Below are 24747 nucleotides of genomic sequence, written 5' to 3'. Positions count from 1 at the left end.
GAGTTTTAGAGGAAACATCACTTTCTTCATCAGAAACATGATCATCCCTGTTTTAAAACCTCTGTAGCCATAATAAAAGCCTTTCATCACGATCTTTCAAAGTCTTTGAAGAAAATGTGCAGCATACCTTGCAGTCCTTAGGTTTATGGTCTGAGTATAGACAATAAAGGCAGTCCTTATGGGGGATCACCGATGTGCAGACTCTTCTTCCTGCAGGTGCCACAGGGCCTGAAAAGACCTTTAGGTGTGTGACATGGAGGTGTCAGTTTATTTCACCTAAAAACAGATAATGGGATCTGTATTCTATATATATATATATTGGTATCTAAATAGATACAAGGAAAAACCTGAAGAAAAAAGGTGATTCTAAAGGGTTGTGAAGAAACAACTGAGCAGAGCTCAGTGGAGACTTCCTAGCATGACGTGCGGTAGAAAATTTGAGGGACTAGAGCTGCTTTCAGGAAGGTTCTACAGGGTGGTGTCAGCTGATTGGTTGGTTTCTAAGTTTGGTCATATTTAAAATAAGAACTTGGATATGTTACTAAATAATGAGGCCTTTAAGTCCTATATCTATTGTGACATTACTTTTCTAAATGTACCGGGGACTCCCATCTCGACAACGGGAAATGATTCAAGCATATAAATCTATGAAAGTTCCAATAATAGAGTAGAAATGGACTCCATGCCTCAGCTGAAAAGGGTGCAGAGGGTGCCAGGCAGCACAATCCCACAGAGGTCTTGTCCATCTCAAGAACTCTCCCTTTAGGCATATGAATAGACAAGGAGGGGACCGCTCAATCTTTTTGTTTGCCTCCCTGTGTTGGGCCCAACCTCATCAGGGCCCTTCACCCAGGGATTTTTATAAACTTGGTGATGAAAAGCAACTAGGCCCCATTGTTTATGGAGAACAGTTAGAGCTGCTCAAGAGCTTGGTTGCCCCTCTCCAAATTTGAAAGGGGTCTTCAGACTCCTCTTAGCACTACCTTCAGCAGGAAGAATTTGAGAATCCAGGAGCAACCAAGCGGCCCAATGACCTGGGTAAGTGTAACCTAGACAACAGATGCTGGGCTCCCAGAGTGCAGATTAGAAAAGTGAGGTGGATGGAGCCATCTCAAAAGAAACCGCAATGAAAACTCCAACAGATGACTTTCAAGTGTCCCAAATGTTCTTGTTTGATCACAGAACAAAAACTGGTATCACTCCAACAATATTAATAGGGCCTTTTACAGGTATAAAGCCACTGCATATTCTTTCTTAGACACTATGATTATCACAGCAGATAGGTATGATGCAAAATAAGATTACCTGAACAAGGGAAACCAACAGCCTTTCAAAGTTACCAGACGTATCACCAACAATGTCCTTTTCCAGGTCAGAGTCATATTCTACAACAAATAGGAGAACACATTTGAGTTTTATAATGCTTTTGATTAGTACTTTCATTCACTTACTAACATAATAACCTGCAACTTTCATTTATCAAACATTTGCATTTGAACTGAAAAAAAACTTGCAGGCTGTAATGTAATTAGAGAGCAGAGAATGCAGTTCAGCATGCTAATAACTTACCACTGCCTCTAAGAAAAGCAACTCAAAACTTATTCAACATGGTGACCAAATCGGAGTCCTGAAAAAAACCCAGATACCATTTTTTGTGAATTGAATGATTGATATAAACACATCGAGTTCTGTAGCTGCCTTCTTGGACTCAAAATGTTACCCATTATTTTTAAAGTGCTTGCCAAACCTCAAAGCGATCAAGAGTTTCTGAGTCCAGTGTATATGCCCCACCCCAGCTACAGGTGCCATTGTTAACTAAGATCACAGGCAGTCTTTTGGAGTCTACCTCAGCGCTCTACATGTTGGGGGGAGATTTTACTGATGTTATGAAGGAGACGCTAGACCACTCGGGCCCCTAAACGACACAGCAGGCAACCGCACTTGCACAATCTGCGGACCACTTGGGTCTGAGCAACACTTGGTGCAAGCTACACCCCTTGGATAGGACTTATTCCTACTTCTCGGACACCCAGAGTCTACTTTAGACTTGACTGAGACTTAGTAACGAAGGACGAAGTGGGGGAGGTTACACCTGGCGTGGGGGTATATTGGCCCATTCAACACTCCTGGCCAGTCTGAGACGACTCAGGGGTCGTAACACCACAGGGTGGAAATTAAACGCACAAGATGAAAACAAGTTACTTACCTGTAACTTTGGTTCTCCAGTATTGTAAACTTTCAAAGATTCCCATGCTTGAATCATTCCCCGTCGTCAAGATGGGAGTCCACGGTATACATAAAATAGCAATAGAAACCATTACAAAATAAGAAAGCAGGCCTAGGCCCATTCTAGATTTCTAACATATCCACCTCTTTTTCAAGAGACCAAATAAAATGAACAACCAATCAGATTAGCCTCGCCCTGCAGAACCTTCCTGAGAGAACCTCAGAGCCTCAGATTTTCGTAGCCGTAGTGTAAAATAATAACTTAAACTGCTGAAGGCTGAGCTTTCCCAGGGGAGGAGGGAGGTTTGCATGGGAATCTATGAAAGTTTCCAATACTGGAGAACTTAAGTTACAGGTAAGTAACTTGTTTTCTTACTTACTCCAGTATTGGAACTTTCATAGATTCCCATGCTTGAATCAGAGTAGCTAGCAGTTATGAGCACATTTTTTGAATCTCGATTCCTTATTCATCCATTAGAGGCATTAACATTAACAGTCACTTGAAATTAAACACATTTGTAAACATAAGGAAAATAGGAAGAAGCAAGTAAATTAACTTAAAAAATGTGCAAAGAGCACAAGCAGAAAAAAGGGTAGGAGGGTAGAAAGGGAAAGCTCACCACTTAATGAAAGAGGTTCCTCAGGACTGCCTGGCACACTGCTGCGTCACTCTGCGTGTAATGTCTTGTAAATGTGTGAGTACTGCTCCAGCTCCTGGATAGGAACTCCGTCAAAGAGGGCTGTCGAAGAAGAAATCGCCCTCTTGGAGTGAACACAGACCCGACCCTCTAGGGGTTTGCCCGCTGCTCGACAATACTTGATAGCGCTGGTAATCCAATGAGCAATACCCTGCTTGGAAAGAGGAAACCCCTTACGAGGGACGCAAAAAGACACAAATAGTTAAGGAGACTTCCTGAAGTCTTTAGTACGTTGAAGATAAATCTTTAAGCACCTCTGAATGTCCGGAGAGTGGAGTGCTTTTTCTGCCGGAGTAGTAGGTTGAGGTAAGAACGTTTTGAGTATGACCGGCTCATTCAAATGAAAGTCTGAAGGCAGTTTCGGTATGAACTTTGGGTTGGTACGGAGTATCACTGTCCCCTTACTAAATTGGAGAAAAGGTTCCTGAATGGTGAGAGCTTGCAATTCACCTACTCCCCTAGCCAAAGTCAAGGCTAGCAGAAGAGCCACCTTCCAGGAGAGGAATTTCAAATCCGCCCAGTGAATAGGTTCAAAGGGATGCTTCATGAGCTGAGTGAGAACCAAGTTAAGGTGCCAAAGAGGAGGCGGAGGCTTGACTGGAGGGAAGACTCTGAAAAGGCCCTTGAGAAACTATTTAATTATCCTTACCAACCAGAGGGGAGGACCAGAAGATGTGCGTCTGAAGCAAGAGATGGCAGCAAGATGAACTTTGATGGATGAGTGAGTCAGCCCTGATTTCGCTAATAAAAGAATGTAAGGAAGAACTTCATTTGGTTTAGAAGAAAGAGGATTGATACCCTCTCGTTGGCACCAAATGCAGAAATGCTTCCACTTTAACCGGTATGTCTTGTTGGTACTTGGGGCTCTACCTTCTGCTGAAAGGGTCAAATCAAGAAACTCTCGGTGCTCAGGAGCCATGCAGACAACTGCAGGGATTGAGGATCCGGGTGCCAGACTTGGCCCTGGACATTGTCAGCAGTGAAGGAATCAGCTGCAACGGAAGTGGACAGTCCAGGGAGTGGAGATGCAGCTCAGTGAACCAAAACTGGCAGGGCCACACAGGAGCTATCAAAATGATCTTGCAAGGTTCCGCCTTGAGATTCCTGAGAAGCCTGGGGATCAGCGGAATCGGCGGAAAAGCGTATAGAAATGCGCCTCACCAGGCCATCGAAACCGCATTGCCCAATGATCCCGATTGCTGAAGCCTGCTTGCATAAAATCAGCATTTCTTGTTCTCTGGCGGGGCAAAGAGGTCTATGGAAGGCCGGCCCCATAGGTGAAAAACCTCAACCAGAGTGGACTTGTCTAGTTCCCAATTGTGGCTGACTGATATCAGTCTGCTCAGCGTGTCCGCCCTCTCGTTGAGAACGCCTGGAAGGTGCTCCGCTTTGAGCGATATCCCCTGCTGGATAGTAAGCCTGGGCAAAGCACTATGTTACGCTCGCGTAGTTTGCGCTACTTCGCACTACGCGAATTGCAGGTAGCACAGTGCAAACACGCGTAGCGTCGCGTAGTGCAGCGGTCATTTTTCGCTTGCTCTCGGTCCTCAACGTCAAGTTGGCGACCGCAAGCAAGCAAAATGACATCCTGGTGAGACTTTCCTTGTTCGCGATCAGCAACATCAATTTGCCGACCGCGAGCGTGGAAAATAAACCTCCTGGCGAGATTCTCAGCGCGGGGAGGTCAAGTTTCTCCTTGCGGATGGTCGCGATGGGAAACTACAGCTCTCACTGTGCAAGATGCCGTTATCAATGATTGCACAGTGACGGATGCTTGTCCGCAGTGTGCAATCACTGAAAACAGCATCTTGCAAACCGCGAACAGGGTACTACGCAGTTCGCGAAGTGCTACGCGTAGTGCAAAGTGCACTTTGCGTAGCTACGCGTAGCGCTACTTCGCGAACTACGCCCAGGGTTACTGGATAGCCCATTCCCAAATTGTCTGGGTTTCTTGTGACAACAGACAAGATCTGGTGCGCCTTCCTAGTTTATGTAATGCATGGCCGTCGTATTGTCTGTACGTACTAGAACTGCAGACTGCTGTATCCGCGGAAGAAAAACCTACAAGGCCAGGTGAATCGCTCTGAGCTCCAGCAGATTGATATATAGAAGACTATGTTGGGGTAGCCAACGGCAGCTTACATGAAGGTCTTGCAAGACCGCTCCCCAGCCCTCCAGCGAGGAGTTTGTAGTTATACGAGGAGCTGGGGTGGTCCTGAAAGAGACCCAGAGAAATATTTTTCCTCCTTTCTCCACCATGATGCGGCGTCCCTCATGGACATGGTAACGAAGATCTGGTCTTCAAAGGATCCGTCGACTTGGCGCCACTGGGCGCATCCGCAATCTGCAGTGAGGAATTCAAGGAATGCAGGAGGAAATGGATCCTAGGAGGGACTTGTAGAGGCGAACTGAAAGGGACTGTCTTTTTAACAGTAGACGGGCCATGGCCATCGGCTCTCCTTGCCTCTCCAGGGTCGGAAAGGTTTTGTTGAGGGACGTGTCCAGAATGGCTCCCAGGAATCAGGCTGTTCTGGATTGACAGTCGACTTTTCTGTTTTGAGAGTCAGACCGAGATTGTCGAAAAGGTGTGTGCACGTCCCGGCTGATTCCTCTGCCATGTGCTTGGTAGAAGCCTTCAGCAACCAGTCGTCCAGGTAAGGGAAAACCGGATGCTGTTTTCATAGAAAAGCTGCCACGGGAGCCAATACTTTTGTAAAGATCTGCGGAGCAGATCTGAGTCCAACAGGCAGGACCTTGAACTGAAAGTGGCTCTTGGCTACTGTGAAGAGCAGAAACCTACTGTGGGCTGGATGGATGGGTACATGAAAGTATGCGTCCTCTAGATCCAATGTGGCCATGTAATCCCCCGAGTTGAGAAGATTAAGGTTGTCCTGCAGAGAAATCATTCAAAATTATTGTTTGATGAGATAGGTTTGAGCTCCCTCAGATCTAGAATAGGGAGCCACTTTTCTTAAGTCTTGCGGCCCAGGAAGAACCGGGAGTAGAAACCCTCCCCCCCCCCCCCCCTTTCCAGGAGCATTTGATGGACTTCCAACCGTAGGAGACGGAGATGTTTTGACACAGTGGCGGGAGGGGGTTTGGAAGGTGGTGCATGGAAAAATTCCAGAGTATGGCTGCATTGAATGATCTTTAGAACCCAACGTTTTGATTTTATGTGCTGCCAGTTGTGGAAGTAATTTAAAATTCTGCCTCCCACTGGTGTTACAGGAGGAGAAGGGACAGTAGGAAGAGCCAGCAAGCCGCTATTGATGCTTCGAGGAGTCCCTCTCCTGGCGTCCTTGTCCTCTGTTTTATCTAGAAAAAAAGAGGATTATTGATTTTGCCGCTGGTTATAATTCGGCCAGTAAGATTGAGAGTTTGATCCATAGGAAGAATACCGCTGTTGCTGAAATCCCCTTCTGTACGTGGCATTACCTCTGGCTCCATGGAAGGGGACCTTGCGGTACTGCAGAGTACCTAAGGATTTTGCGCCTTCCATGTCTTTCTTAATGTCATGGAGTGAATCATTAATAGGTTTCCTAAAGAGCGCCTCCCCATCAAAGGGAAGATCCAAGATTTTGTTTTGGACCTCAGGACGAAACCATGTAGCCCACAGCCAGCCTTGATGACGAAGGACAGCAGCGCCCGCAAGGGAGCGGAACGCAGCTATTGCAATGTCCATTGCACAGTCAATGACTTCAGAAGAGGTTCTCTCCCTCTTGAAGAATCTTCTTCGCTTCCATTTTCGCATCTTCCGGCAACTGAGCCACAAAGGGGGAAAGGTCGCACTACATCTGGCGTTCATAGCGATCAAGGTTCGCTAAGGCGTTCGCAGCCCTGACCAACAGGCTAGACATGGAGAAAAACCTCTTGCCCGCATTATCAAGGTGTCTGCCCTCTTTATCTGGAGGTGTCATGAGGGGAGCAGAAGGATTTCTGGACTTTCTTTGGGCAGCCTGAGAGATGAGAGTCCGGTTTAGGCTGCTGACCAAGCAGGCCAGGATATTGTCAGGAGCCCTATATCTCTTCTCAAGGCAAGTCAGTACCAGAATCACCGTGATTGGACTCCGCATCACTTTCAACTCCTCACGCCAGACGTGACCAACAATAGGAATAGACCAAACTGATTTCTTGTAAGGCTGCTTGAAGGCATAAAGGAAGCACTCAGACTGCACCGTGGGCATGGGCAGTTCAAATCTTAGCGGCCCTTTCCATTAAAGTATGAAAACCCCCTATGTCTGCAGGGGGAGAATCAACAGGCGCTGGTAAAGGAGAAGCCGGATCAGGAATTACTCTGTCTGGATCTGGTATAGTGACGTTGCCCTGGTCCTCATTAGAGGTGTCATCCTGAATGAGAGGCACGATAGGTGGGGCATCCTGAGCCACAGGCAGTGGTTGAGGCGGTGGCAATTGAGGGGTAGCAGGCTGTGCAGGCGGAACGGCTGTAGCTTGCACTGGAGCTGGAGATTGTGTTGAGAATCTCCGTCTATAGTCCAAAAGCATAGCCGGCAGGTCCGCTAGTAGGGAGGAAGGCATAGAGACCATCTCCTGTTGGTAGTAGTCCAGATAATCCAATGGAGCACCATATTGCTGGTCCTCCATGTATTCCCCATCAGAGTCTGTGTCCTGGCACTTGACGTGCAATTGAGAAGGGCTATCTGCATAGCCATACGGTCCATCTTCCTCTTCAGATCACTCTTCTTTGAGGAGGAGTGCAGGAGGTAGAGGAGTCACCCTCCTGGGGGGGAAGTCATCTCAGGTGTAATCTGGCACTTTGATAGAAATGGCAATTTTTTCCTTCGTCGACGGAATAGTCGAAGATATGGACGTCGTCGAGACGTGGTTGCCATAGTCGTCGACACCATAGTCACCATCCTCGAAACCATAGCCACCACCGGCGTCGAAGTAGTCGACGTGGAACCCTGAAGCATTGACGCCGGAGACTAGGAAATCACAGTTGACGAGCCCGTCGACGGAGCCAGACGTTAAGACGACTTGGACTGTACCTGTGACGTCTTTGTCGACGGAGTCGATGACATCGTCAAGTTAACTTTTTTCCCCAGACTTGCCATCAGAAGAGAGATGAGGGCTTTTGGAGCCGCTCGAGGAGAAGATGGAGGAACAGAGCTAGATTTCCTCTCATATTACTTCTGCTGACAGTCCTTCCCTCTCCTTTACACCTCGGTGAGGAGATTCGCTAGGACTACGCCTTTCAGACCTACGAGAGGTCTTTTTCAAGGCCTTACTGGGACGGTCTTCAGAAGGTGAAGGAGAAGACCTACCCCTTTTTGGAGACTTCCTGGAAGATGTAGCAGAAGCTTCCTCATCACTGTCACTGGAGACTGGTTCCTTCCTTGACTTGAGCTTCTGGAGACAGGTCAAGAGACGCCCCTCATGGTCTCGCAAAGTCTTTGTTGAAAAAGTGCGGCATATTTTACAGTCTGCTGCCTAATGGTCTGGGTACAAACAGTAAATACAATCCTTGTGCTTGTCCTCCACATACAGTCTCTTGGCACAAATTGCACAAGCCTTAAAGAGGGCTTTCTTCTTTTTATCAGACATCTTGCCATGAAGTCCAAGCAGGTCTTGAAGAAAAAAACAGGTGAAAAACTGTAGAAGTAAGGTTGAACGGAAAAACTGAGCAGAGCTCAGTGGAGACTCCCTTGCACAAAGTGCGGTAGAAAATCTGAGGTTCTCAGGAAGGTTCTAAAAGGGTGAGGCTAATCTGGTTGGTTGTTCATTTTATTTGGTCTCTTTTACAAAAAGAGGTGGATATAATACAAAACTAGAATGTGCCTAGGCCTGGTTTCTATTGCTATTTTATGTATAACGCGGACTCCCATCTCGACGACGGGGAATGATTCAAGCATGGGAATCTATGAAAGTTCCAATACTGAAGTAAATAAGGGAAAATGGTCACCTCCACTGCAGTACTATGGGAGGCTTTTGAAACTGCTGAGATAAGGCACAGAATCTCATTGCTCATAGGAAGAGAAGGGACCGGTTGGAGCTTGAGGAACTGGAATTCCAGCGCCAAGGGAATCCAAGTAGGTCCACGGATCCCCTGATTAAGCGGCAGATAGAGTTGTAACAAGCAGAATACAGGGATTTAGCACAGGAGAAGGAGGGTTAAGTCCTAGCTTGGCTGGGGTGCAGGAAACAGGAGGCCCGATGGGTACACTGCATAGTTGATCAGGCAGGAATAAGCCTAAAAACTGATGCCCAGATTGTCTGAATTCGATTGATACTACACAGAGTTCTATGGGCATGATGCTTTGATTCATCTACAATCGCAACCCATCTGCCTCGATTCACACCCCTATTCTGGGCCCTGAGGAACAAGAGAATATAGAAGTAGAGATTATACTGTCCGAAATTCTCACTGCTATAGCAAAATTGAACCCTGGGAAGACACCAGGTCCTAATGGCATCCCAACCAAATTATTTAAGCGCTACACAAACCTGCTGGACCTGCACCTATGTGCCTTATTCCGAGAGGTAAAGGAAGAGGGAGAACTCCCCCCTCACCCCCCAGACCTACGAAGTGCTACCATCATTGTAATCCCCACAGAAGGGAAAATCAGGGACCTGTGCGACTATTACTGTGCGATATTCATCATTAATGGGGAAACTAAACTCCTTGCCACGCGTCTCCTGCAAGTTCTTACTGCTAATACACCATGACCAGTCGGGATTTATGCCTGGTAGATCCACACGAGACAACTTGAGAAGTACTCTCAATTGGCTGGCGACTGTTTAGTCCAGACGGGCCTCACACGTCTTCTTTTCTAGACATGGAAAAAGCCATTTGATACAGTTCATTGGCCTTTTCTGGAACAGATGTTATTAAAATTTGGTTCCGGACCCCATTTTCAGGAGTGGGTGGCAGTACTATATTGTACCCGGACAGCGACGGTCCGGGCGAAAGGGAGTGTATCTACTGAATTCCCCATAGGTAGAGGGACCAGACAGGGCTGCCCTTTATCCCCAGCCCCCCCATTGTTTGCCCTGACAATTGAGTACCTACCGTGCAAGATAAGGCCCCACCCTGGTAAAGGAGGGTTCCGACTGTCACTCGCAGGCACAATGGTGCAGAAAGTCTCTTTACATGCACAATATGCTTCATACATTATGAAGTTGAAGACTACAATACCATACCGGTTTCAAGTACTGGGGAACTATGGGGCTCACTCAGGGTATACAATCAATTGGGGTAGTCTGTGCTAAACACCCCACAGGGCTATTTGGGCACCCTGGAGCTGCCCCGTGATCTCTGGGTGGTGGTAGGTAGTTTCATGTACCTAGGCATCTTTATGACCATCCAGAAGGAGCTTTGCGCTGTCCGAAACCTCGGATGAAAGCTGGAGGGTGCTCTCACTCACACAGATAGGCCATGCTGCCCTTTTTTTAAATGATCATGTTCCCCAAGCTGCTATTCAAAATACATATCCTATCTCAGTCGTCGTTCCACAAGATCAATAAGGCTCTACGGACTTTACTTTGGGATGGCGGTCAGCCGAGAATATTGATCCCGTCGCTACAGCGTTCACAATATAATGGTGAGTTAGCGTACCCAGACATTGAAGGCTACTACTGAGGCGGCGCATCTTATAAAATTAGAATTGGATTTACGCCCCACAAGACCACCCTACATTTCAACTGGAACATGCAGGGCTGGAAAAGCACCCATATCTTCACTATTTGTAGGGAGGGAAGAGCTCCCACAATGTGGCGCCGGAGACAGGTGGCTTTGGCGGCCTGGGGGCTGTCGGTGAAAATACTAGGCTGGGCTCCCAAGATCATGAGGGAGATGCCATTATTGACTGGGAAGTGACAGAAGGAAAACGCAAAATTGTGGGGCTGCACTATAGGCATTTTTACACAATTGGAGTTCTTTAAGCAGGAGATGTGTCCTTCTCCTCTGCCCAGACCTACCACCTACACCCCTCTCAAGTTCTTAAATATGCACAGCTCCATCACTCCTGGCAAGGGGGGGGGAGGGTAGATGGAAATCCCAGAATATGCCCCACTAGGGGGGGGCTACTTACTAATGGAGCTGGGTAGAAAAGCAGTCCGCAAGACATATCCGACAATCAACATGTCAGACTCCCTATCTAACCTAAGGGAGAGATGGGAATGATAATAATACAATAATAATAATACAGCATTTTGTAGAGCGCGAACAGCTACCTCACAAGGAGGTGTCCCGGCGCTGAAGACCGCTGGGGAACCCGTCCTGGCTTTCCCTGTGAGATGGTCCCTTTCTGGGTATCTCCAAGGTGAAACCAGGCATCCCCGGCGTCTGTGGGGGGCCGTTGTAGAGATAAGGCAAGCTTAATGCCCAGAGTTGCCGAGTGTGTTCCTGGTTAGAGTAGGTACCGAGGCGAGAATTATCGAGTCCGTTTTGACCCTGGTCCACAACCCTGCCGCATCGGGAATTGAACCCTGGTCCCTGGCCGAATCTCTGCTTACAGGTCTGCCGCCTCTAACCAGTGAGCCACACCTCTCCACAATGGGTGAGTTTGAGAATATTGAGAATATTGACTGGAAGGCTGCACTGATGCAACCCCGGGAGGTTGCTATTAAGGTACGCCTCCGTCTTATACAATTCAAAATTCTACACAGGGTGCACTTCGATCATAATAGGTTATTCCAAACAGCCAAAGCACCAACCCCGACCGGTCTTCGTTGACCGAGGCAATAGTTTCCTTCTTAAGCACATTATGGGAATGTATCCATATACAGACCCATTGGACCAGAATTACTCAGGAGCTCTCCATATACTGGAGGTCCCGATCCCACTTTATCCCAAATTTGTGCTGTTGGGTGTCCCAAATTACGTTCATCTCCCCCGATCCAAACTCCTGTTTAGTACATATGGACTAGTAGTGACCAAGAGAGACATAAGGTACTGGGGGGCACGAGGTTCCCTTCAAAAGTGAATAGAGAAATGGGATGGACACCCACATGGCAGCTGAAAATGTGACCTATCTGAGTAGGGAGTGTCCTTGTACGTTTTAGATGGTCTGGGGCTGGTGGAGGGCCTTCTAAGGGCAGGATTCTATGGGGGATGAATCAGAAACAATGATTAACAATACACTGGGCTGAACCTAAACAAGAAGGGAAGCATAATATATGGTGGTCAAGGATACATTAGTTGTATTAGTATTTTGTGACTCGGTGCAGAGCTAAAAAGACTCGCTGTATACATTACAACCTCTGTGCAGCTTTATTCGAAATTTGCACACATTGGCGCTTGTTGCTCAGGATTGTCTCTCCGTCTAGGTTTTGTTAAAAATGAAAATATATTTGAAAATAGGGGTTGGAGTCCATATTCGGTATCAACTGATACAAAAGAAAATATCCACCTTGCAAAGACAGTCTGGAGCGCTTAATTATTGATGTGCTCAAGTAAGATCTTTGGTTAACTCCCACATGGATAGCAATACACTCAGATTAACTTCTTCCAGATAACAGAATTTAATCACTTTATAGATAATACCAGATAATCTGGTCTGCAAAGTAAATCTCATATCTACATATTATAAGAAAGATCAAGAAATGAAAGAGGTTGTCAAAGCTTTAAAATCAAGCTGACCACTGCTCGCCACAGAAAAGGTGCAGAATGTGCTTGTGAAACCCTCAGATGAGATTTTTCAGGGCTTAAAGTACTTGCAACAAGTTATCAGGTAGCAGGGTCAAAGCCATAAGATACTAACTTAAGGAGATACCAGACCAGTAATCACCTACCTAGTGCAAGAAAGGACGCTATCAAAGCAGCACTCCAGCAAGGCTGGGAAACCTAACAACGGATACTCATGCCTGAACCAGAAAGCGTACTCTCCACAGGATAATACACACTTGCTGCAGCGGAGGGGATGAATCCAATTTCTCCTGTAACCAGAACCTCAGTTATGAAGTAAGCCGTAGGCTAACAATGTATACCACACTCACTGCCCAGCTCAAAAACCTATTCTACAACCTTAACATATTTATCAGGATGTGTTGTAATTGGAGACCAGAGCTGCTATGGTTACAGATATCAGAAAAACATAAAACTAGAAAGGAATAAAACAAGAGCTTATGTCCCTTTCAAAAGGCTGAATCAATTCAAACAAGATATCACCCATCCCTAACCATGTTCAAGTACTTCATACTGCCACAGCTATCACCTTAAACTTTTCAGTCTTAAACTGTACTAAAATCTTAAATTGTACTAAAAAAACCTCAAAAAGTCAACAAATTTAAAGTGGCATGGCCATATTGGGTGGAGACCAGCTAAAAAGGGACTTGGGCATTTAAAGCCAGACACACATGCACTGCCATTACCATCAGTACAGCTTATCCATATGAAGATCTTTGGATGTTAAAATCTACCAGAGGATTGTAACAATTAACTGTCAAGAGAAAGCCTGCGGCATCAAAAGAAAAGCTCAAACTATAGGTTGACTAGGCAATCACAAAGCAATAGGAAGGGCTTTAAGGGTCACCTTACATGCAGGAAATAGATGTAGTTACACTGGTGCCACAAAGCATAGGACAGGAACATGTGCAGGTCTGGGTAAGTGCAGTATCTTTTTCAAGGCAAATTTAATTTTTAAATGATTCAGTGGTCAAACCAAAGGGCCTCATTCTTAAACATCGAGTAAAGGAATAATCAACTTAACTGGCATTAATCGAGAATAAATTAATTTCTTACGAGTTAAACACGTTTTGGAGGGCAATCTTTGAATTCAGACAGAGGATTACTTTCCATGTCATCAAAAGAAAAAGCTAATGTTACTTACCCAGTAAGCATCTATTCTTGGCATGTAGAGCTGTAGAGTCACAGGTTTTGCATATTCCTGCCATCTAGTGCTCGGTCTGGAGGTTTGCAAGTTGTTTTTCTTCGAAGAAGTCTTTCCAGTCACGAGGTAGGTGACTCCTCCTTTTGGTGACCGTGCACATGGGCATCGACTCCTTTGTTTGATTGTTTTCCCACAGAGGGTGAGAATGAGTTTAGTAAGTGTAGTATAGAGATGTCCATGCGTATGTAGGTAATATAAGAAATTGCAACAGGTATAGGTACCCGGGGAGGCGGGTGGACGCATGTGAATCTACAGCTCTGCATGCCAAGAACAGATGCTTACTGGGAAAGTAACATTATCCGTTCAAGGCATGTGATCTGTAGATCACATGCTTTGCATAGACCATACAGCAGTATAATCCCAAAGCGGTTGCTACGATGTATCTGTTGCAGTTGTTTAACCCCTTCAGTGCCCACCCCTTTCCCCGCCCTGTGCCGCCGCTTTCATTAGCGGGCGGGGTCTATGACGAGCTGGACTCGTCATGGGCACAGCGCAACCGCGGCCCATGACGAGTCCAGCTCGTCATGGGCACTGAAGGGGTTAAAGAGGTGTTTTAAGTACTGCCTGGCCTACGTTAGCTTGTTGCCTAGCTAACAAATCTACACAATAGTGTTTGGTGAATGTGTGCAGTGTAGACCATGTTGCTACCTTACAGATGTCAGCTAGGGGAATATTACCTAAGGCGGCAATAGTAGCCCCTATATTGTGGGTGGAATGCCCTTTAGGAGGTATTGTTAAAGTTCTTTTTGCTTTTGTATAACATGTCTGGATACATTTCACTATCCATCTTGCAATGACTGATTTAGATATGGGATTGCCTTTGTATGGTGGCGAAAAAGCAACAAAAAGCTGTTTTGTCTTACGAAAATATTTTGTTCTATCCACATAATATAGTAGAGCTGTAACGTCTAGTGTGTGTAGAGCTCGTTCTGCTACAGAATCAGGTTGAGGGAAAACACAGGTAACTCAACTGATTAATATGAAAAGCAGAAACTACTTAAGGAAAACATTTGGGATTGGTTTGAAGAACCACTCTGTCAAGTTGAAATTGTATAGTTAGTGCCTGGAGTTCAATAACTCCTTAGGGAAGTGATTGCAACCTTCCATGAGAGTAATTGGAATAGACACCAGTGCATTGGTTCAAAAGGTGGCCCCATTAGCCTTGTACGTACTTGGCTCAAATTCCATACTGGTGCAGGTGGGACTCATGGTGGTATTACTCTTTAGTCCTTCCGTTGGGCCTTAATCACTGGTACTCTGAATAGAATAAGTGTAGTCTGTTTTGTAAGTATGCAGCTACTGCTGCTAGATGCAAGCAAATGGATGTGTAGGCTACTCCAGATTGCAGTAAATGAGATAACAGATTATGTTTTACACTGAAGCATCAAGGGGATGGATATTGTTACAATAGATAACAAACCGTTTCCATTTAGCTGCAAAACATGCTCCAGCAGTAGGTTTTCTAGCCTCCTTTAGGCTATTCATACAGTCTGGTGGTAAGGATAAGTTACTTACCTGTAATCCTAGTTCTCTTCCAGGGGTATCAAACTCAAAAGCAGTGAATATTCCCGCCCATGTGCGGGGACCGGGAAATAATACAAATTATATATGAAAAACATATATACACAGATTATATATATATACACACACACACACACACACACACGTCATTTTTTCTCATACCAATGCAGCTCCCATCTAGGAGGCTAAACAATGCAATAACAAACTGCTTTTGCAAACACAATGTATGTATAAAAACACAGGAGGGCAAGTACCACTTGAACTCTTTTAATGAGTAAACCTCATGAAAAAGCTGCAAAAAGAGGCAGACAGTGTTAGCCTACAGGCTGCATTGTAAACCAATAGCATAGAAAATGAAAGCATTTTCACAAAAAACTGGCACCGTGCCTTTAAGGCAGCCATGACCCCCAGCTCCCCATCATGCCTCAAGGGTGACAGTTAGGCCAGTTCTTTGCGTAACCCTGAAGGTCAGGGCACAAATATAGTTTAACAATGAAGTAATCTCATTTGCCTGGGGTGTCAAGTGGGTTGCTTATGACTTTGATGAGGATACCCCTGTAATAGAACTAGGATTACAGGTAAGTAACTTATGCTGCTCTTCCAGGGGATCCTCATCAATAGTCCTAAGCACTGAATAGAATAGCAAGCCCATCTTCCGCCTGCAGGCAAATGAGAGTGAATGACCCAACATTCAACAACAGTAGCAGCAATCAGCTGTTGAACAGATTCCTCAAGGAGGCCTGGCCTACTTGGGTGTCTGCTCTGGTGTCTGAATCTAGACAATAGTTCCTTGTAAATGTATGGACGGACCTCCAAGTTGCCACCTTACAGATCTCAAAGATAGGCACGTTATGAAGGAAAGCAGTCGTAGCCGCCTTTCCTCTCATGGAATGCGCCTTGGGAGCAGGCCCAAGGGGATTTTGTGCTAATTGATAAGCAAACTTGATGCGTGAAACTATCCATCTAGGGATGGATCGCTTTGAGGCTGGAAAACCTGCTCTGATTGACCCATAGTTAACAAATAGTTGATCAGACTTTCTAATCTACTTGGACCTATCCAGATAGAACTTAAAAACTCTATTTAGGTCAAGTGAGTGCAAAGCCCTCTCAGCTGGAGTGGTGGGATTAGGTCAAGCAGTCAGAAGTGTAACGGTCTGAGTCACATGGAAATCTGAAACCACCTTCGGAAGGAAGGAGGATGAGTCCTCAATACCACCCTATTGAGATGGAAAACAGCGTATGGTTCCTTTGAACAGAGCGCTTGTATTTCGCTCACTCTGTGAGCGGAGGGGATGGCTACCAGGAAAGCTACCTTCCACATGAGGTGTTGCAAGGTTGCTTTGTGGATAGGTTCGAAAGGAGGACCCATCAACTTTGATAGCCCCAGGTTCAGCTCCCAGGGTGGTGAAGGAGGTCGGACCGGAGGGTAGACCTTTAAGACCTTGTAAGAAGTCCTTCAAACCTGCAACTGAAAGAAGAACGGCTGAGAAGGCGAATACCTATTTGCAGTAATGGCTGCTAGATGCACCTTAATGGAAGGGAACTTTAAGCCTGCCCTAGCTAGGTGAAGCAGGTATGGTAAAATGACCTCCTCCTGCCCCTTGGTGGGGCTACAATTGTTTTGTACGCACCACAAATAAAAACGTTCCACTTGCAAGCATTTGAGTGTCAAGTGGACGGTCTCATAGCTTCTTTTAAAATGCTCATGCAGTCTTGTGGTAGCCCTGAATGACAATTGTGGAGGACCTCAGGAGCCATGCTGCCAAGTTCAGTGAGGTAAGGTTGGGGTGATGAATCCTTCAGTTCATCTTGGACAGCTAGTCCGGTCTGCACCATAGTCTCCTGTGTGGGCATTCTGACAGGTGCAGGAGGTCCGGGTACCACCATTACCTCGGCCAGTACGAAGCAATCAGGATCATCCTCATGTGCGAGTTTGGTCACCACCTTCGAGATGAGAGGAAGGGGTGGAAAGGTGTACACAAATGCCTCTGACCAGTCTATCAAAAGGGCATACCCTTCCACCCTGGCCGATAGAACCTTGAGGCGAAGTCTTGGCAATTTGTATTTTCGTTGTCTGCGAAGTCAATGCTGGGACGACCCCACGCCTGGAAAATGTCTTAGACGACGTCATCAAGTACCCAGTCTTGTCGGTCCTCGAAGTGTCGAATGAGAGCATCCGCTTGTGAGTTCTGCTCCCCCGGCAAGTGTACCGCTGTGATCGATCGGTTCCGTGCCAGGAGCCAATGCCAGAGAGCTTGAGCTTCCAGAGCCAAAGTCCGTGAGCGAGTTCCTCTGTTTGTTCAGGTAGTACATGGTGGTGTCAGTCTGTACTAGAAAGGAGTTTGCCTGAATCGAAGGGAGGAAAGCCCTGAGTGCCAGATGAACGTCTCTCAGCTCCAACAAGTTTATCTGATATGAGCACCCTTTTGATGACCATTGCCCTTGTGTCTGGAGAGACCCCATGTGAGCTCCCTAGCCTTGGAGGGAGGCATCCATGATCAGCGTCAGAGGGAGGTGCCCGATGAAAAGGAATCCCTACTTGCATATTCTTTATCCACCATGGGATGCATGCTCTTGCAGCGTTTAAGAGATTTATCTTGTCGTCCCAGCGAGCGGTTTGCTGATCCCAGGAAAATGCAGGATGCCATCGACCATAACAAGGAGCAATCAGACAAACTGATTGCATTCCCTGTCCAAAATTTGTCTGCCTTTCTGTGTGATGGATACCTGTCTCTCCTCCGAAGGAAACACTCTTCCTACCTCGGAGTCTACCAGCCCTCCCAGATAATTGATTCTCTGTGTGGGTTGCGGAGTTATTTTCAAAATTCACATGAAGGCCAGGCCGGTGACAAAGCTCTAGGCATTGCAGGAAACTATTCCTCACGCTTTGGGAAGGGACCCTTCAACAGCCAGTCATCCAGTTGAGGGTACACGAACATGCCTTTGCGACATAGTGCGGCTGCCACCACTGCCATGTACTTAGTCAACACTCGGGGAGCTGACTTCAACCCGAAGGGTAGCACTTCGAATTGGTAGTGGAACGATCCCACCAGGAATCTCAGATATTACCTGTGATGTTGACTGACCGGAACATGAAAGTAGGCATCTTGCAGATCCAGCAAACACATCCCATCTCCCGGTCTGAGATGTGGATATATTTGATGGAGAGCCAACATGCAAAACTTCTCCTTTTTGATTAACTTGTTGAATGTTTGTGTAGGAAGGTGGATATCAGACTATGGTTACCCCCAACTTTTTGCCTAGTGTCTAGCTGGTTTTTCGACTTAGTTGGCCTGAGATCCTGCCATTCAGGGTCTCAGGCTGTCTGCTCTCTCTTTAAAATGGACTCCATGTACCCTAGGCCTCCCAGGGGCTGCAGCATGTATTATGCCACTCCTGGTCTGGCCTTCCAATCAGACACAACTGGCTGATCACTCAGCTGGGGCAAGGTCGTGTAATCACCCCTTGCTTAGATATAGTATACCTATATCTACCCTTAAAATAGACATGTGTACCTATCAGCCACTCCTATGGCAGGCCTTAACAATCCTGGAGGCAGAGTGCTTGGTAACATGTGAGATGGTGCTCTAGCATGAGCTGAGCCTGTCTGCAGCTTTCGGAACCATGTCCTTATAGCTGTTCTATGATATAGCCTACCATATACTCTTAAAGTACCTTATAATCTTAAACGGTTATGGTAACTATGGTTTGGCTGTATCAAAACATGTCGTGTAAGGTGTCTAAAACTTTGGAATAATACCCCCATACCATTTCTGGTGATGAGGATATTATTCCCCCCTTCTAGAGGGAGAGACATGTTAAAATCCTACTTTGCTGTTTAACTCTCACCAAAGCCTCAGCATCACAAAATGGATGCTGCTGCAACAGACACGAGTCTGACCTCCTGCTGCTGGGAGTGATCCCGGCAAGGGAGGCTTGGACAATAGGTTTCCTGCTTGGGGAGGTGCTAGCACCTCCCCAGACAGACTTTAGTGTATTGGGGCAGGGAGGGCTGAAAGGAATGAGACATGCCTGGGGCACACAAGGTGTCCCATGCATAGTCCAGTTCAAACCGGTGCTGGGGCACTCCAGCCCTGGCGCGAAACTGGACAAAGGGAAGGGGGTGTAACCACCCCCCTCCCAGGTCCCACCCATAAGGCGTGACCTAGCAGGCAACCCAGCCCCCCAGATTTGGATAAGAGTGGTAGCTGGGCCCCAGGAGATTAGATTATCCTGAACCTGCAACTTGAACAGAAACTCTGGACCTTCGACATTCGACGAAAGAAGAAGACTGAAGAATCTCCCTTGTGGCCAAGGAGTGGCTACCCTGTGCAAACAGGCACCATCAAGAGACTTACCCTTTGCTTTGCTGAAGTTCTACGAGGGACCGACTGCAGAGCCCGACCAGAGCCTTGACTTCCAGACTTCTCCGACCCTGATCCACATCCACAGCCGAGCTGAGATCCGTGGAGGCGACGAGAGACGTGGGACCGGCTACCTGGGAAAAGTGGCGAGTATCTTCCAGCGCAGCTTCTGAGGCACCCTCGAAGTTGTGCACCGGGGATTGAGAAGCCCCAACCCCAAGCACCATCTGCACCGAAGATCAGCCCCCCACACTCCACGAGTCCTGCGTGGGGCCCTTCTGCATTTTCCTGCTTGCCGCGTCTGTCCGGTTGCTTGCCCGTTGGCTAGCGGCCTTTGCGACGACACCTTTTAATCTTCACTGCTGGTTTGGCTCCTCCAGACTGGCTCCCGCTTCTCTGCAAACGAGAAGCACCCCAGACCTCCCTGGTCTGCACCAGAAGCAAGTCCTCCATTCTTCGCGGGTTCCGCTTGCCAAGGCTTGGTGAGTCCTAGTTCGACTTCGACGCCGCCAACAGCAAGAGCCTTCGTGGGACAGCTCGCCTCCTGGTCGTCCTCGACTTCTCCTGGTACCCGTGGCTTCTGCGACAAGCTTCACCTTCGCCTGCAATCTTCACAACATCGCCTGGTTCCACGTTGTCACTGGCTAGTGACCTTGACTCTGTCCCTTCTGCTTGCAGGTACCCTTCCTTCTTGATCCCAGCCTTGGGATCCACCGGACACTCTGCACTGACTGCCTGTCAGCAACTTTCCTTCAGGCATCCATAGAAGTCCACGACGAAACCAGACGCAAGTTCACACCTATGCACCCGCAGCCCGTGGGCTAGGTATCTTGGGTACTTCGGTGCTCACAAGGGTAGTGACTATCCTAGGGTCTAGTTTCCGAGTCTCGACTTTCTAGCTACTCCAGAAGTGTCCTAAAACTGCTTATTTCAGAACTGTACTATTTCTATCGATTATACGCATTACGCATGAGTGTTTCCACTCTGCACCTGAATCCCGTGGGCCTCCCACTTCCTAACTGTTGGTAGTGTAGTGTAACCCCAGCGATTCCCTAGGCCTATCCTATTTCCGTGACAGTGGTCCTTATACCACTTCTTTAGTATATGGTTTGCGTGGCCCCTAGGGCCTAACTGTATTACTTACCTGTGTGACTTAATGTATGCTTGAATAAGACTGTTGTACTTACCTCGAATCTCATAAAGAGTGCTGAGGGTTTGACTAGAATAAATACACTTTATTTTTTATATATATCTGTTGTGGTGTCCTTTCATTTGGTATTCAAGGGATTATATATGGTATCACAGCTGGCTTCACATGCCATTCAGAGTTTAGCCCAAGACTGCTCTTGTCCATGCTACCACTAGGATAGCTGGTCTATAAGGTTGACTTTACAACCAATCACCATAATGGTTGTTTGGACTGATATAAGGTGTACACTAGAACTAGTGACATCATACATCAGGCCAACTTCTCACAGTTCGCAGATACAGAATGGGTCTGTATTCCGATTTTTCGACTCTTCTTTACAAATAACTATCTTGAATAGACTCCTCGACCTCGCTGTGATATTGGCACCTTCTCGATGGCTGATTTTCGCAGAAGGGTGGCAACATCGCTCTGCAATATCTTCATCTGTTGGCAAGATGATGGAACCAGAGGGATTGAGGGGGATGGCGTAGAAAAGGTAGAGAGTACAAATTCTGCAGCGCAGATAACACCCTCTGTGATAGCTTGCCACTCAGATGATTTACAATACTTACCCCGCCCCAATGGAGTGGTAAACTTGGTCGGCGTCTTGCGGAGGTAGTGGACTGATGCTGGTTTCCTCTTCCCGCAGAGGAATGCCGGCCTTGGTACTGAGTCCTTTGCTGACCTTGCTGGTTTTGATGTTTCTGCCAATGAGGGGTTTGAACCCTCTGTTGGGAGGATCGTCGATCGTAAGGTCTGAAGCGTCTTCTGAACTTTCTTCTTTCCTAGACCCACGGCCTTTAGTGTGTCTAGCTCTGTCTTTATCCAGGAAAATTCCTCATTTGTGTGTGCACCGAATAAAGATGAGCCGGAGAAGGGGAGATTGAGGATCAGAGACTGTGCTTCTGGTTTAAGCACTGTGAGACGAAGCCAGGAAGCTCTCCTAGCGCATATCCCATGGGCATAGACGTGAGCTGAAACAGCTCCATCAGCTGCGGCGCTGATCACTTGGTTCGCCACCAAGCTGCCTTCTTGCATGATTTCTTCAATGTGCTTTACTCTCCTTATCTAGTAGAACAGTAGAGGAGGAGGCAACTGAGTGAGTCTTTCTTGCCGCAGCGATTATAACAGTCCGGTGGGGGGTCAGGTTTAAGAAATAACGGGTCCTCCTCCGGTGGACGATATTTCTTTAGAATCCTAGCCGGTGCGGTCTTAAGGGTCACCAACGTAAGGAAAATGTCCATTACCGTTTGGAGTAGCCCGGGCACAGATGGCAACAGCGGTCTAGATGCAGTCCGTTGGTGTAAAGTCTCAAAGATAACCAAAGACGAGCTCTGCCGAGTCGGCATAGGGATGTTCAGTTTAGCTGCCCCTCTGGAAACCTCATCCTGGAAAGTGCCGTCATCCACCGGAGAGACCCTCGACGGTGGGCTGTCAGTAAGAGTTGGTGATTAGTCTGTGTGGAAGAGGAGGAAGGCGTTTGAGATCTGTGCCTTCTCCCGCTTCTGGATCTTGACCTCCTTCTGGAAGTGTGTGCAGAAGTGCGACTGCGATCACTGCCTCTCGGTGGAGTACGATCTCTGTCCAACGCCTGCACCAGTCGAGCCAACGGAGATCTGTGGAGGGGGCTTCAGTAATGTTGAGCCCCTGTTGGAGCTGTGGCCCAGTGATGCAGAGGCCGGTTCCATCTTGGTGAGAGATGGTTTGAAGGCGATCTTGGCCTTTCTCGTCCCTCAGGCGAGCGTGCAGATTTTCTTTCCTCTGTTTGTGCAGGCCTGTCAATTGAATCAGGATGTCCAGTGGCCACTGGACTGCTAGATGTCGAGATCACTACTTCCGGAGATCTGGGCAATGATAATCTGTGAGGGGGGCAGCGAGAACCTGTTCTCAACGTCGGTGATGGTGATGGAGAAAGGCTTACTGGACGCAAGGCCCCTCTAGACTGCGGCCTCGACATCGATCTTGAACGTCCTCTATGGACAGAGTGCCTCCTCGTCGATCGTCCTGGTGACTGTGATGCTTGCCTCAACGTCGACCTTCTCTTCGAAGGTGGACTCAGTCTCGAAGTCGATCGGTCTCGACGTTGAGCGTCTGGCTGACACCGACGGAGTACCTTGCTTCGACATCAACTGCCTCTGCTCAGACAACCGGTGTCTTGACCTCGGGTGTGCGGATGTCGACGGAGACTTCTGCTTTGACGTCGGTGATGGAGTCTCTGCACCGATCTCAACGGAGACTTGTGCCTCAACGTCTATCGCCGTCGAGGTGTCGACGGCAGTGATCTGTCTCGACGTCGAACGCCTAGCCAGTGTAGACGGGGAATAGCTCCTCGATGTTGAACATCACCTGGTTGATGACAACGGAGGGCCCTTTACCTTCGTCACCGTTGAGAGCGCAGTCTTAGACTTTGTAGAAGTGTGATGTGCCTGCACCACCGTAGTCTTCGACGAAGACTGCTGCTTCGCCACCGATCCCGACGCAGAAGGAGAAGCGGTTGGGATCTTCCCTCTCGACGTCGACCGTGTTCTCTTTCTGTTGCCTCACTGGAGACCTACTCTTTCAGAGAGGCCATATAGTCGAATTCTCTCCCCGTCCTTGATGGTTCTTAGACAACTTCTTGCAGTGATGACGGGTGGCAGAAGAGTGAGAATCAGCGAAGCAGAGTATACACACAGTGTGTATCAGATCTAGCCTTCTTTTTGCCACAGGCAGGGCAATGATCAAATAAGGAAGGCATTTTTGACAGTAATCTTTTTTTCCTGGAACTCCAAAAAGGTTTAACCTTCACTCCAAAGCCAAAAGACGTGGAGTCAAATAAAGAAATCCACAAAAAATTAGACACTTTTTCACAGAAAAGTCAAAAAAGGAAGAGCTGTGAATCCAGGGTCCTGTCTGAAGGAACCGGAAAGAACAACTGATCTGTCACCCCTGAGACATGATGGGAAGCTGGGGGTCATGGCTGCATTAAAGGCACGGTGCCAGTTTTGTGGGCAAATGCTTTCATTTTCTATGCTATTGGTTTACAATGTAGCCTGGGGGCTAACAAGGTCTACTTTATTTGCAGCTTTTTCATGAGGTTTACTCAAAAAAAAAAAGAGTTCAAGTGGTACTTGCCCTCCTGTGTTTTTATACATACATTATGTGTTTGCAAAAGCAGTTTATTTGTTATTGCATTGTTAAGTCTCCTAGATGGGGGCTGCATTGGTATGACAAAAAAATTATATTTATATATATACAAGTGCAGATTAAGGACAGGGCTGCTGCCTGGAGCAGCTTGTCACTGTACGAGGAGCTGAGAATCACTGTATCTCGACTCACAGCCCGTCTGTCATCTGCATGAGGGGCTGGGACTTTAAAGGTGACTCGAGGAAGCCCAAGGACTACAATTTTAATCCATGGCCATCCATCTGGATATGTCACACCCTCCCTGGTTAGCAGATGTCAATTTGGGCAGGACATATTTTTAACTTGCCCCGCACAACAACCCTCCCGTTATGATGAACTCTTTTGAAGAAACGCTGCTGCGCCCGGATTTCAGCCTACAGTCAGAAGGGAAGTCCAGGGGGACTCCATTGCCCAGCCTGCCTCGCTTCGCATGCATCATTGTCAAGCGCCCGAGGCGCTTTAAATCTTGACGTGCCCAGGCAAAGCACGGGCCAAGGGCGGGCCAGTCTGTGCCCGTCCGCGCCTGGCCGAGGCAGGGCAGGGCCACCTCCCCCCAAGCCCCTGGTTTTGTCTTCTTTTCTAGCAGCTGTGGCAAAGGATTCACAAGGTACTTGTTGCAAACATTGGATTGTTATTCCTCGTTTCCTTCTCTTCTTGTTCAAACTGGGCGTGTGGCTAAAGTTCTAAAATTGTCCACAATTTAATAGCGTGGAACATTATACACCACTAACTGCTGT

At 47.3% G+C, this 24747-nt stretch overlaps 1 protein-coding gene across 3 annotated transcripts in view; it reads right to left on the bottom strand.

Annotated features, from left to right (window-relative positions):
• The window catches only part of ANXA5 (annexin A5), a 980312-nt gene that overhangs the window by 420812 nt on the left and 534753 nt on the right, over nucleotides 1-24747 (bottom strand). For all 3 annotated transcript variants that reach the window (XM_085641572.1, XM_085641571.1, XM_085641573.1), the window contains exon 7: nucleotides 1306-1385. In XM_085641572.1, the coding sequence (XP_085497698.1) occupies nucleotides 1306-1385 (80 nt within the window). The remainder of the gene's footprint in view (nucleotides 1-1305; nucleotides 1386-24747) is intronic.

Source organism: Triturus cristatus, chromosome 2_2 (assembly GCF_964204655.1).
Source record: "Triturus cristatus chromosome 2_2, aTriCri1.1, whole genome shotgun sequence".
NCBI lineage: Eukaryota > Metazoa > Chordata > Amphibia > Caudata > Salamandridae > Triturus > Triturus cristatus.
The sequence above is the reverse complement of the archived record's forward strand: the minus strand, read 5'-3'. Positions and strand labels throughout refer to the sequence as shown.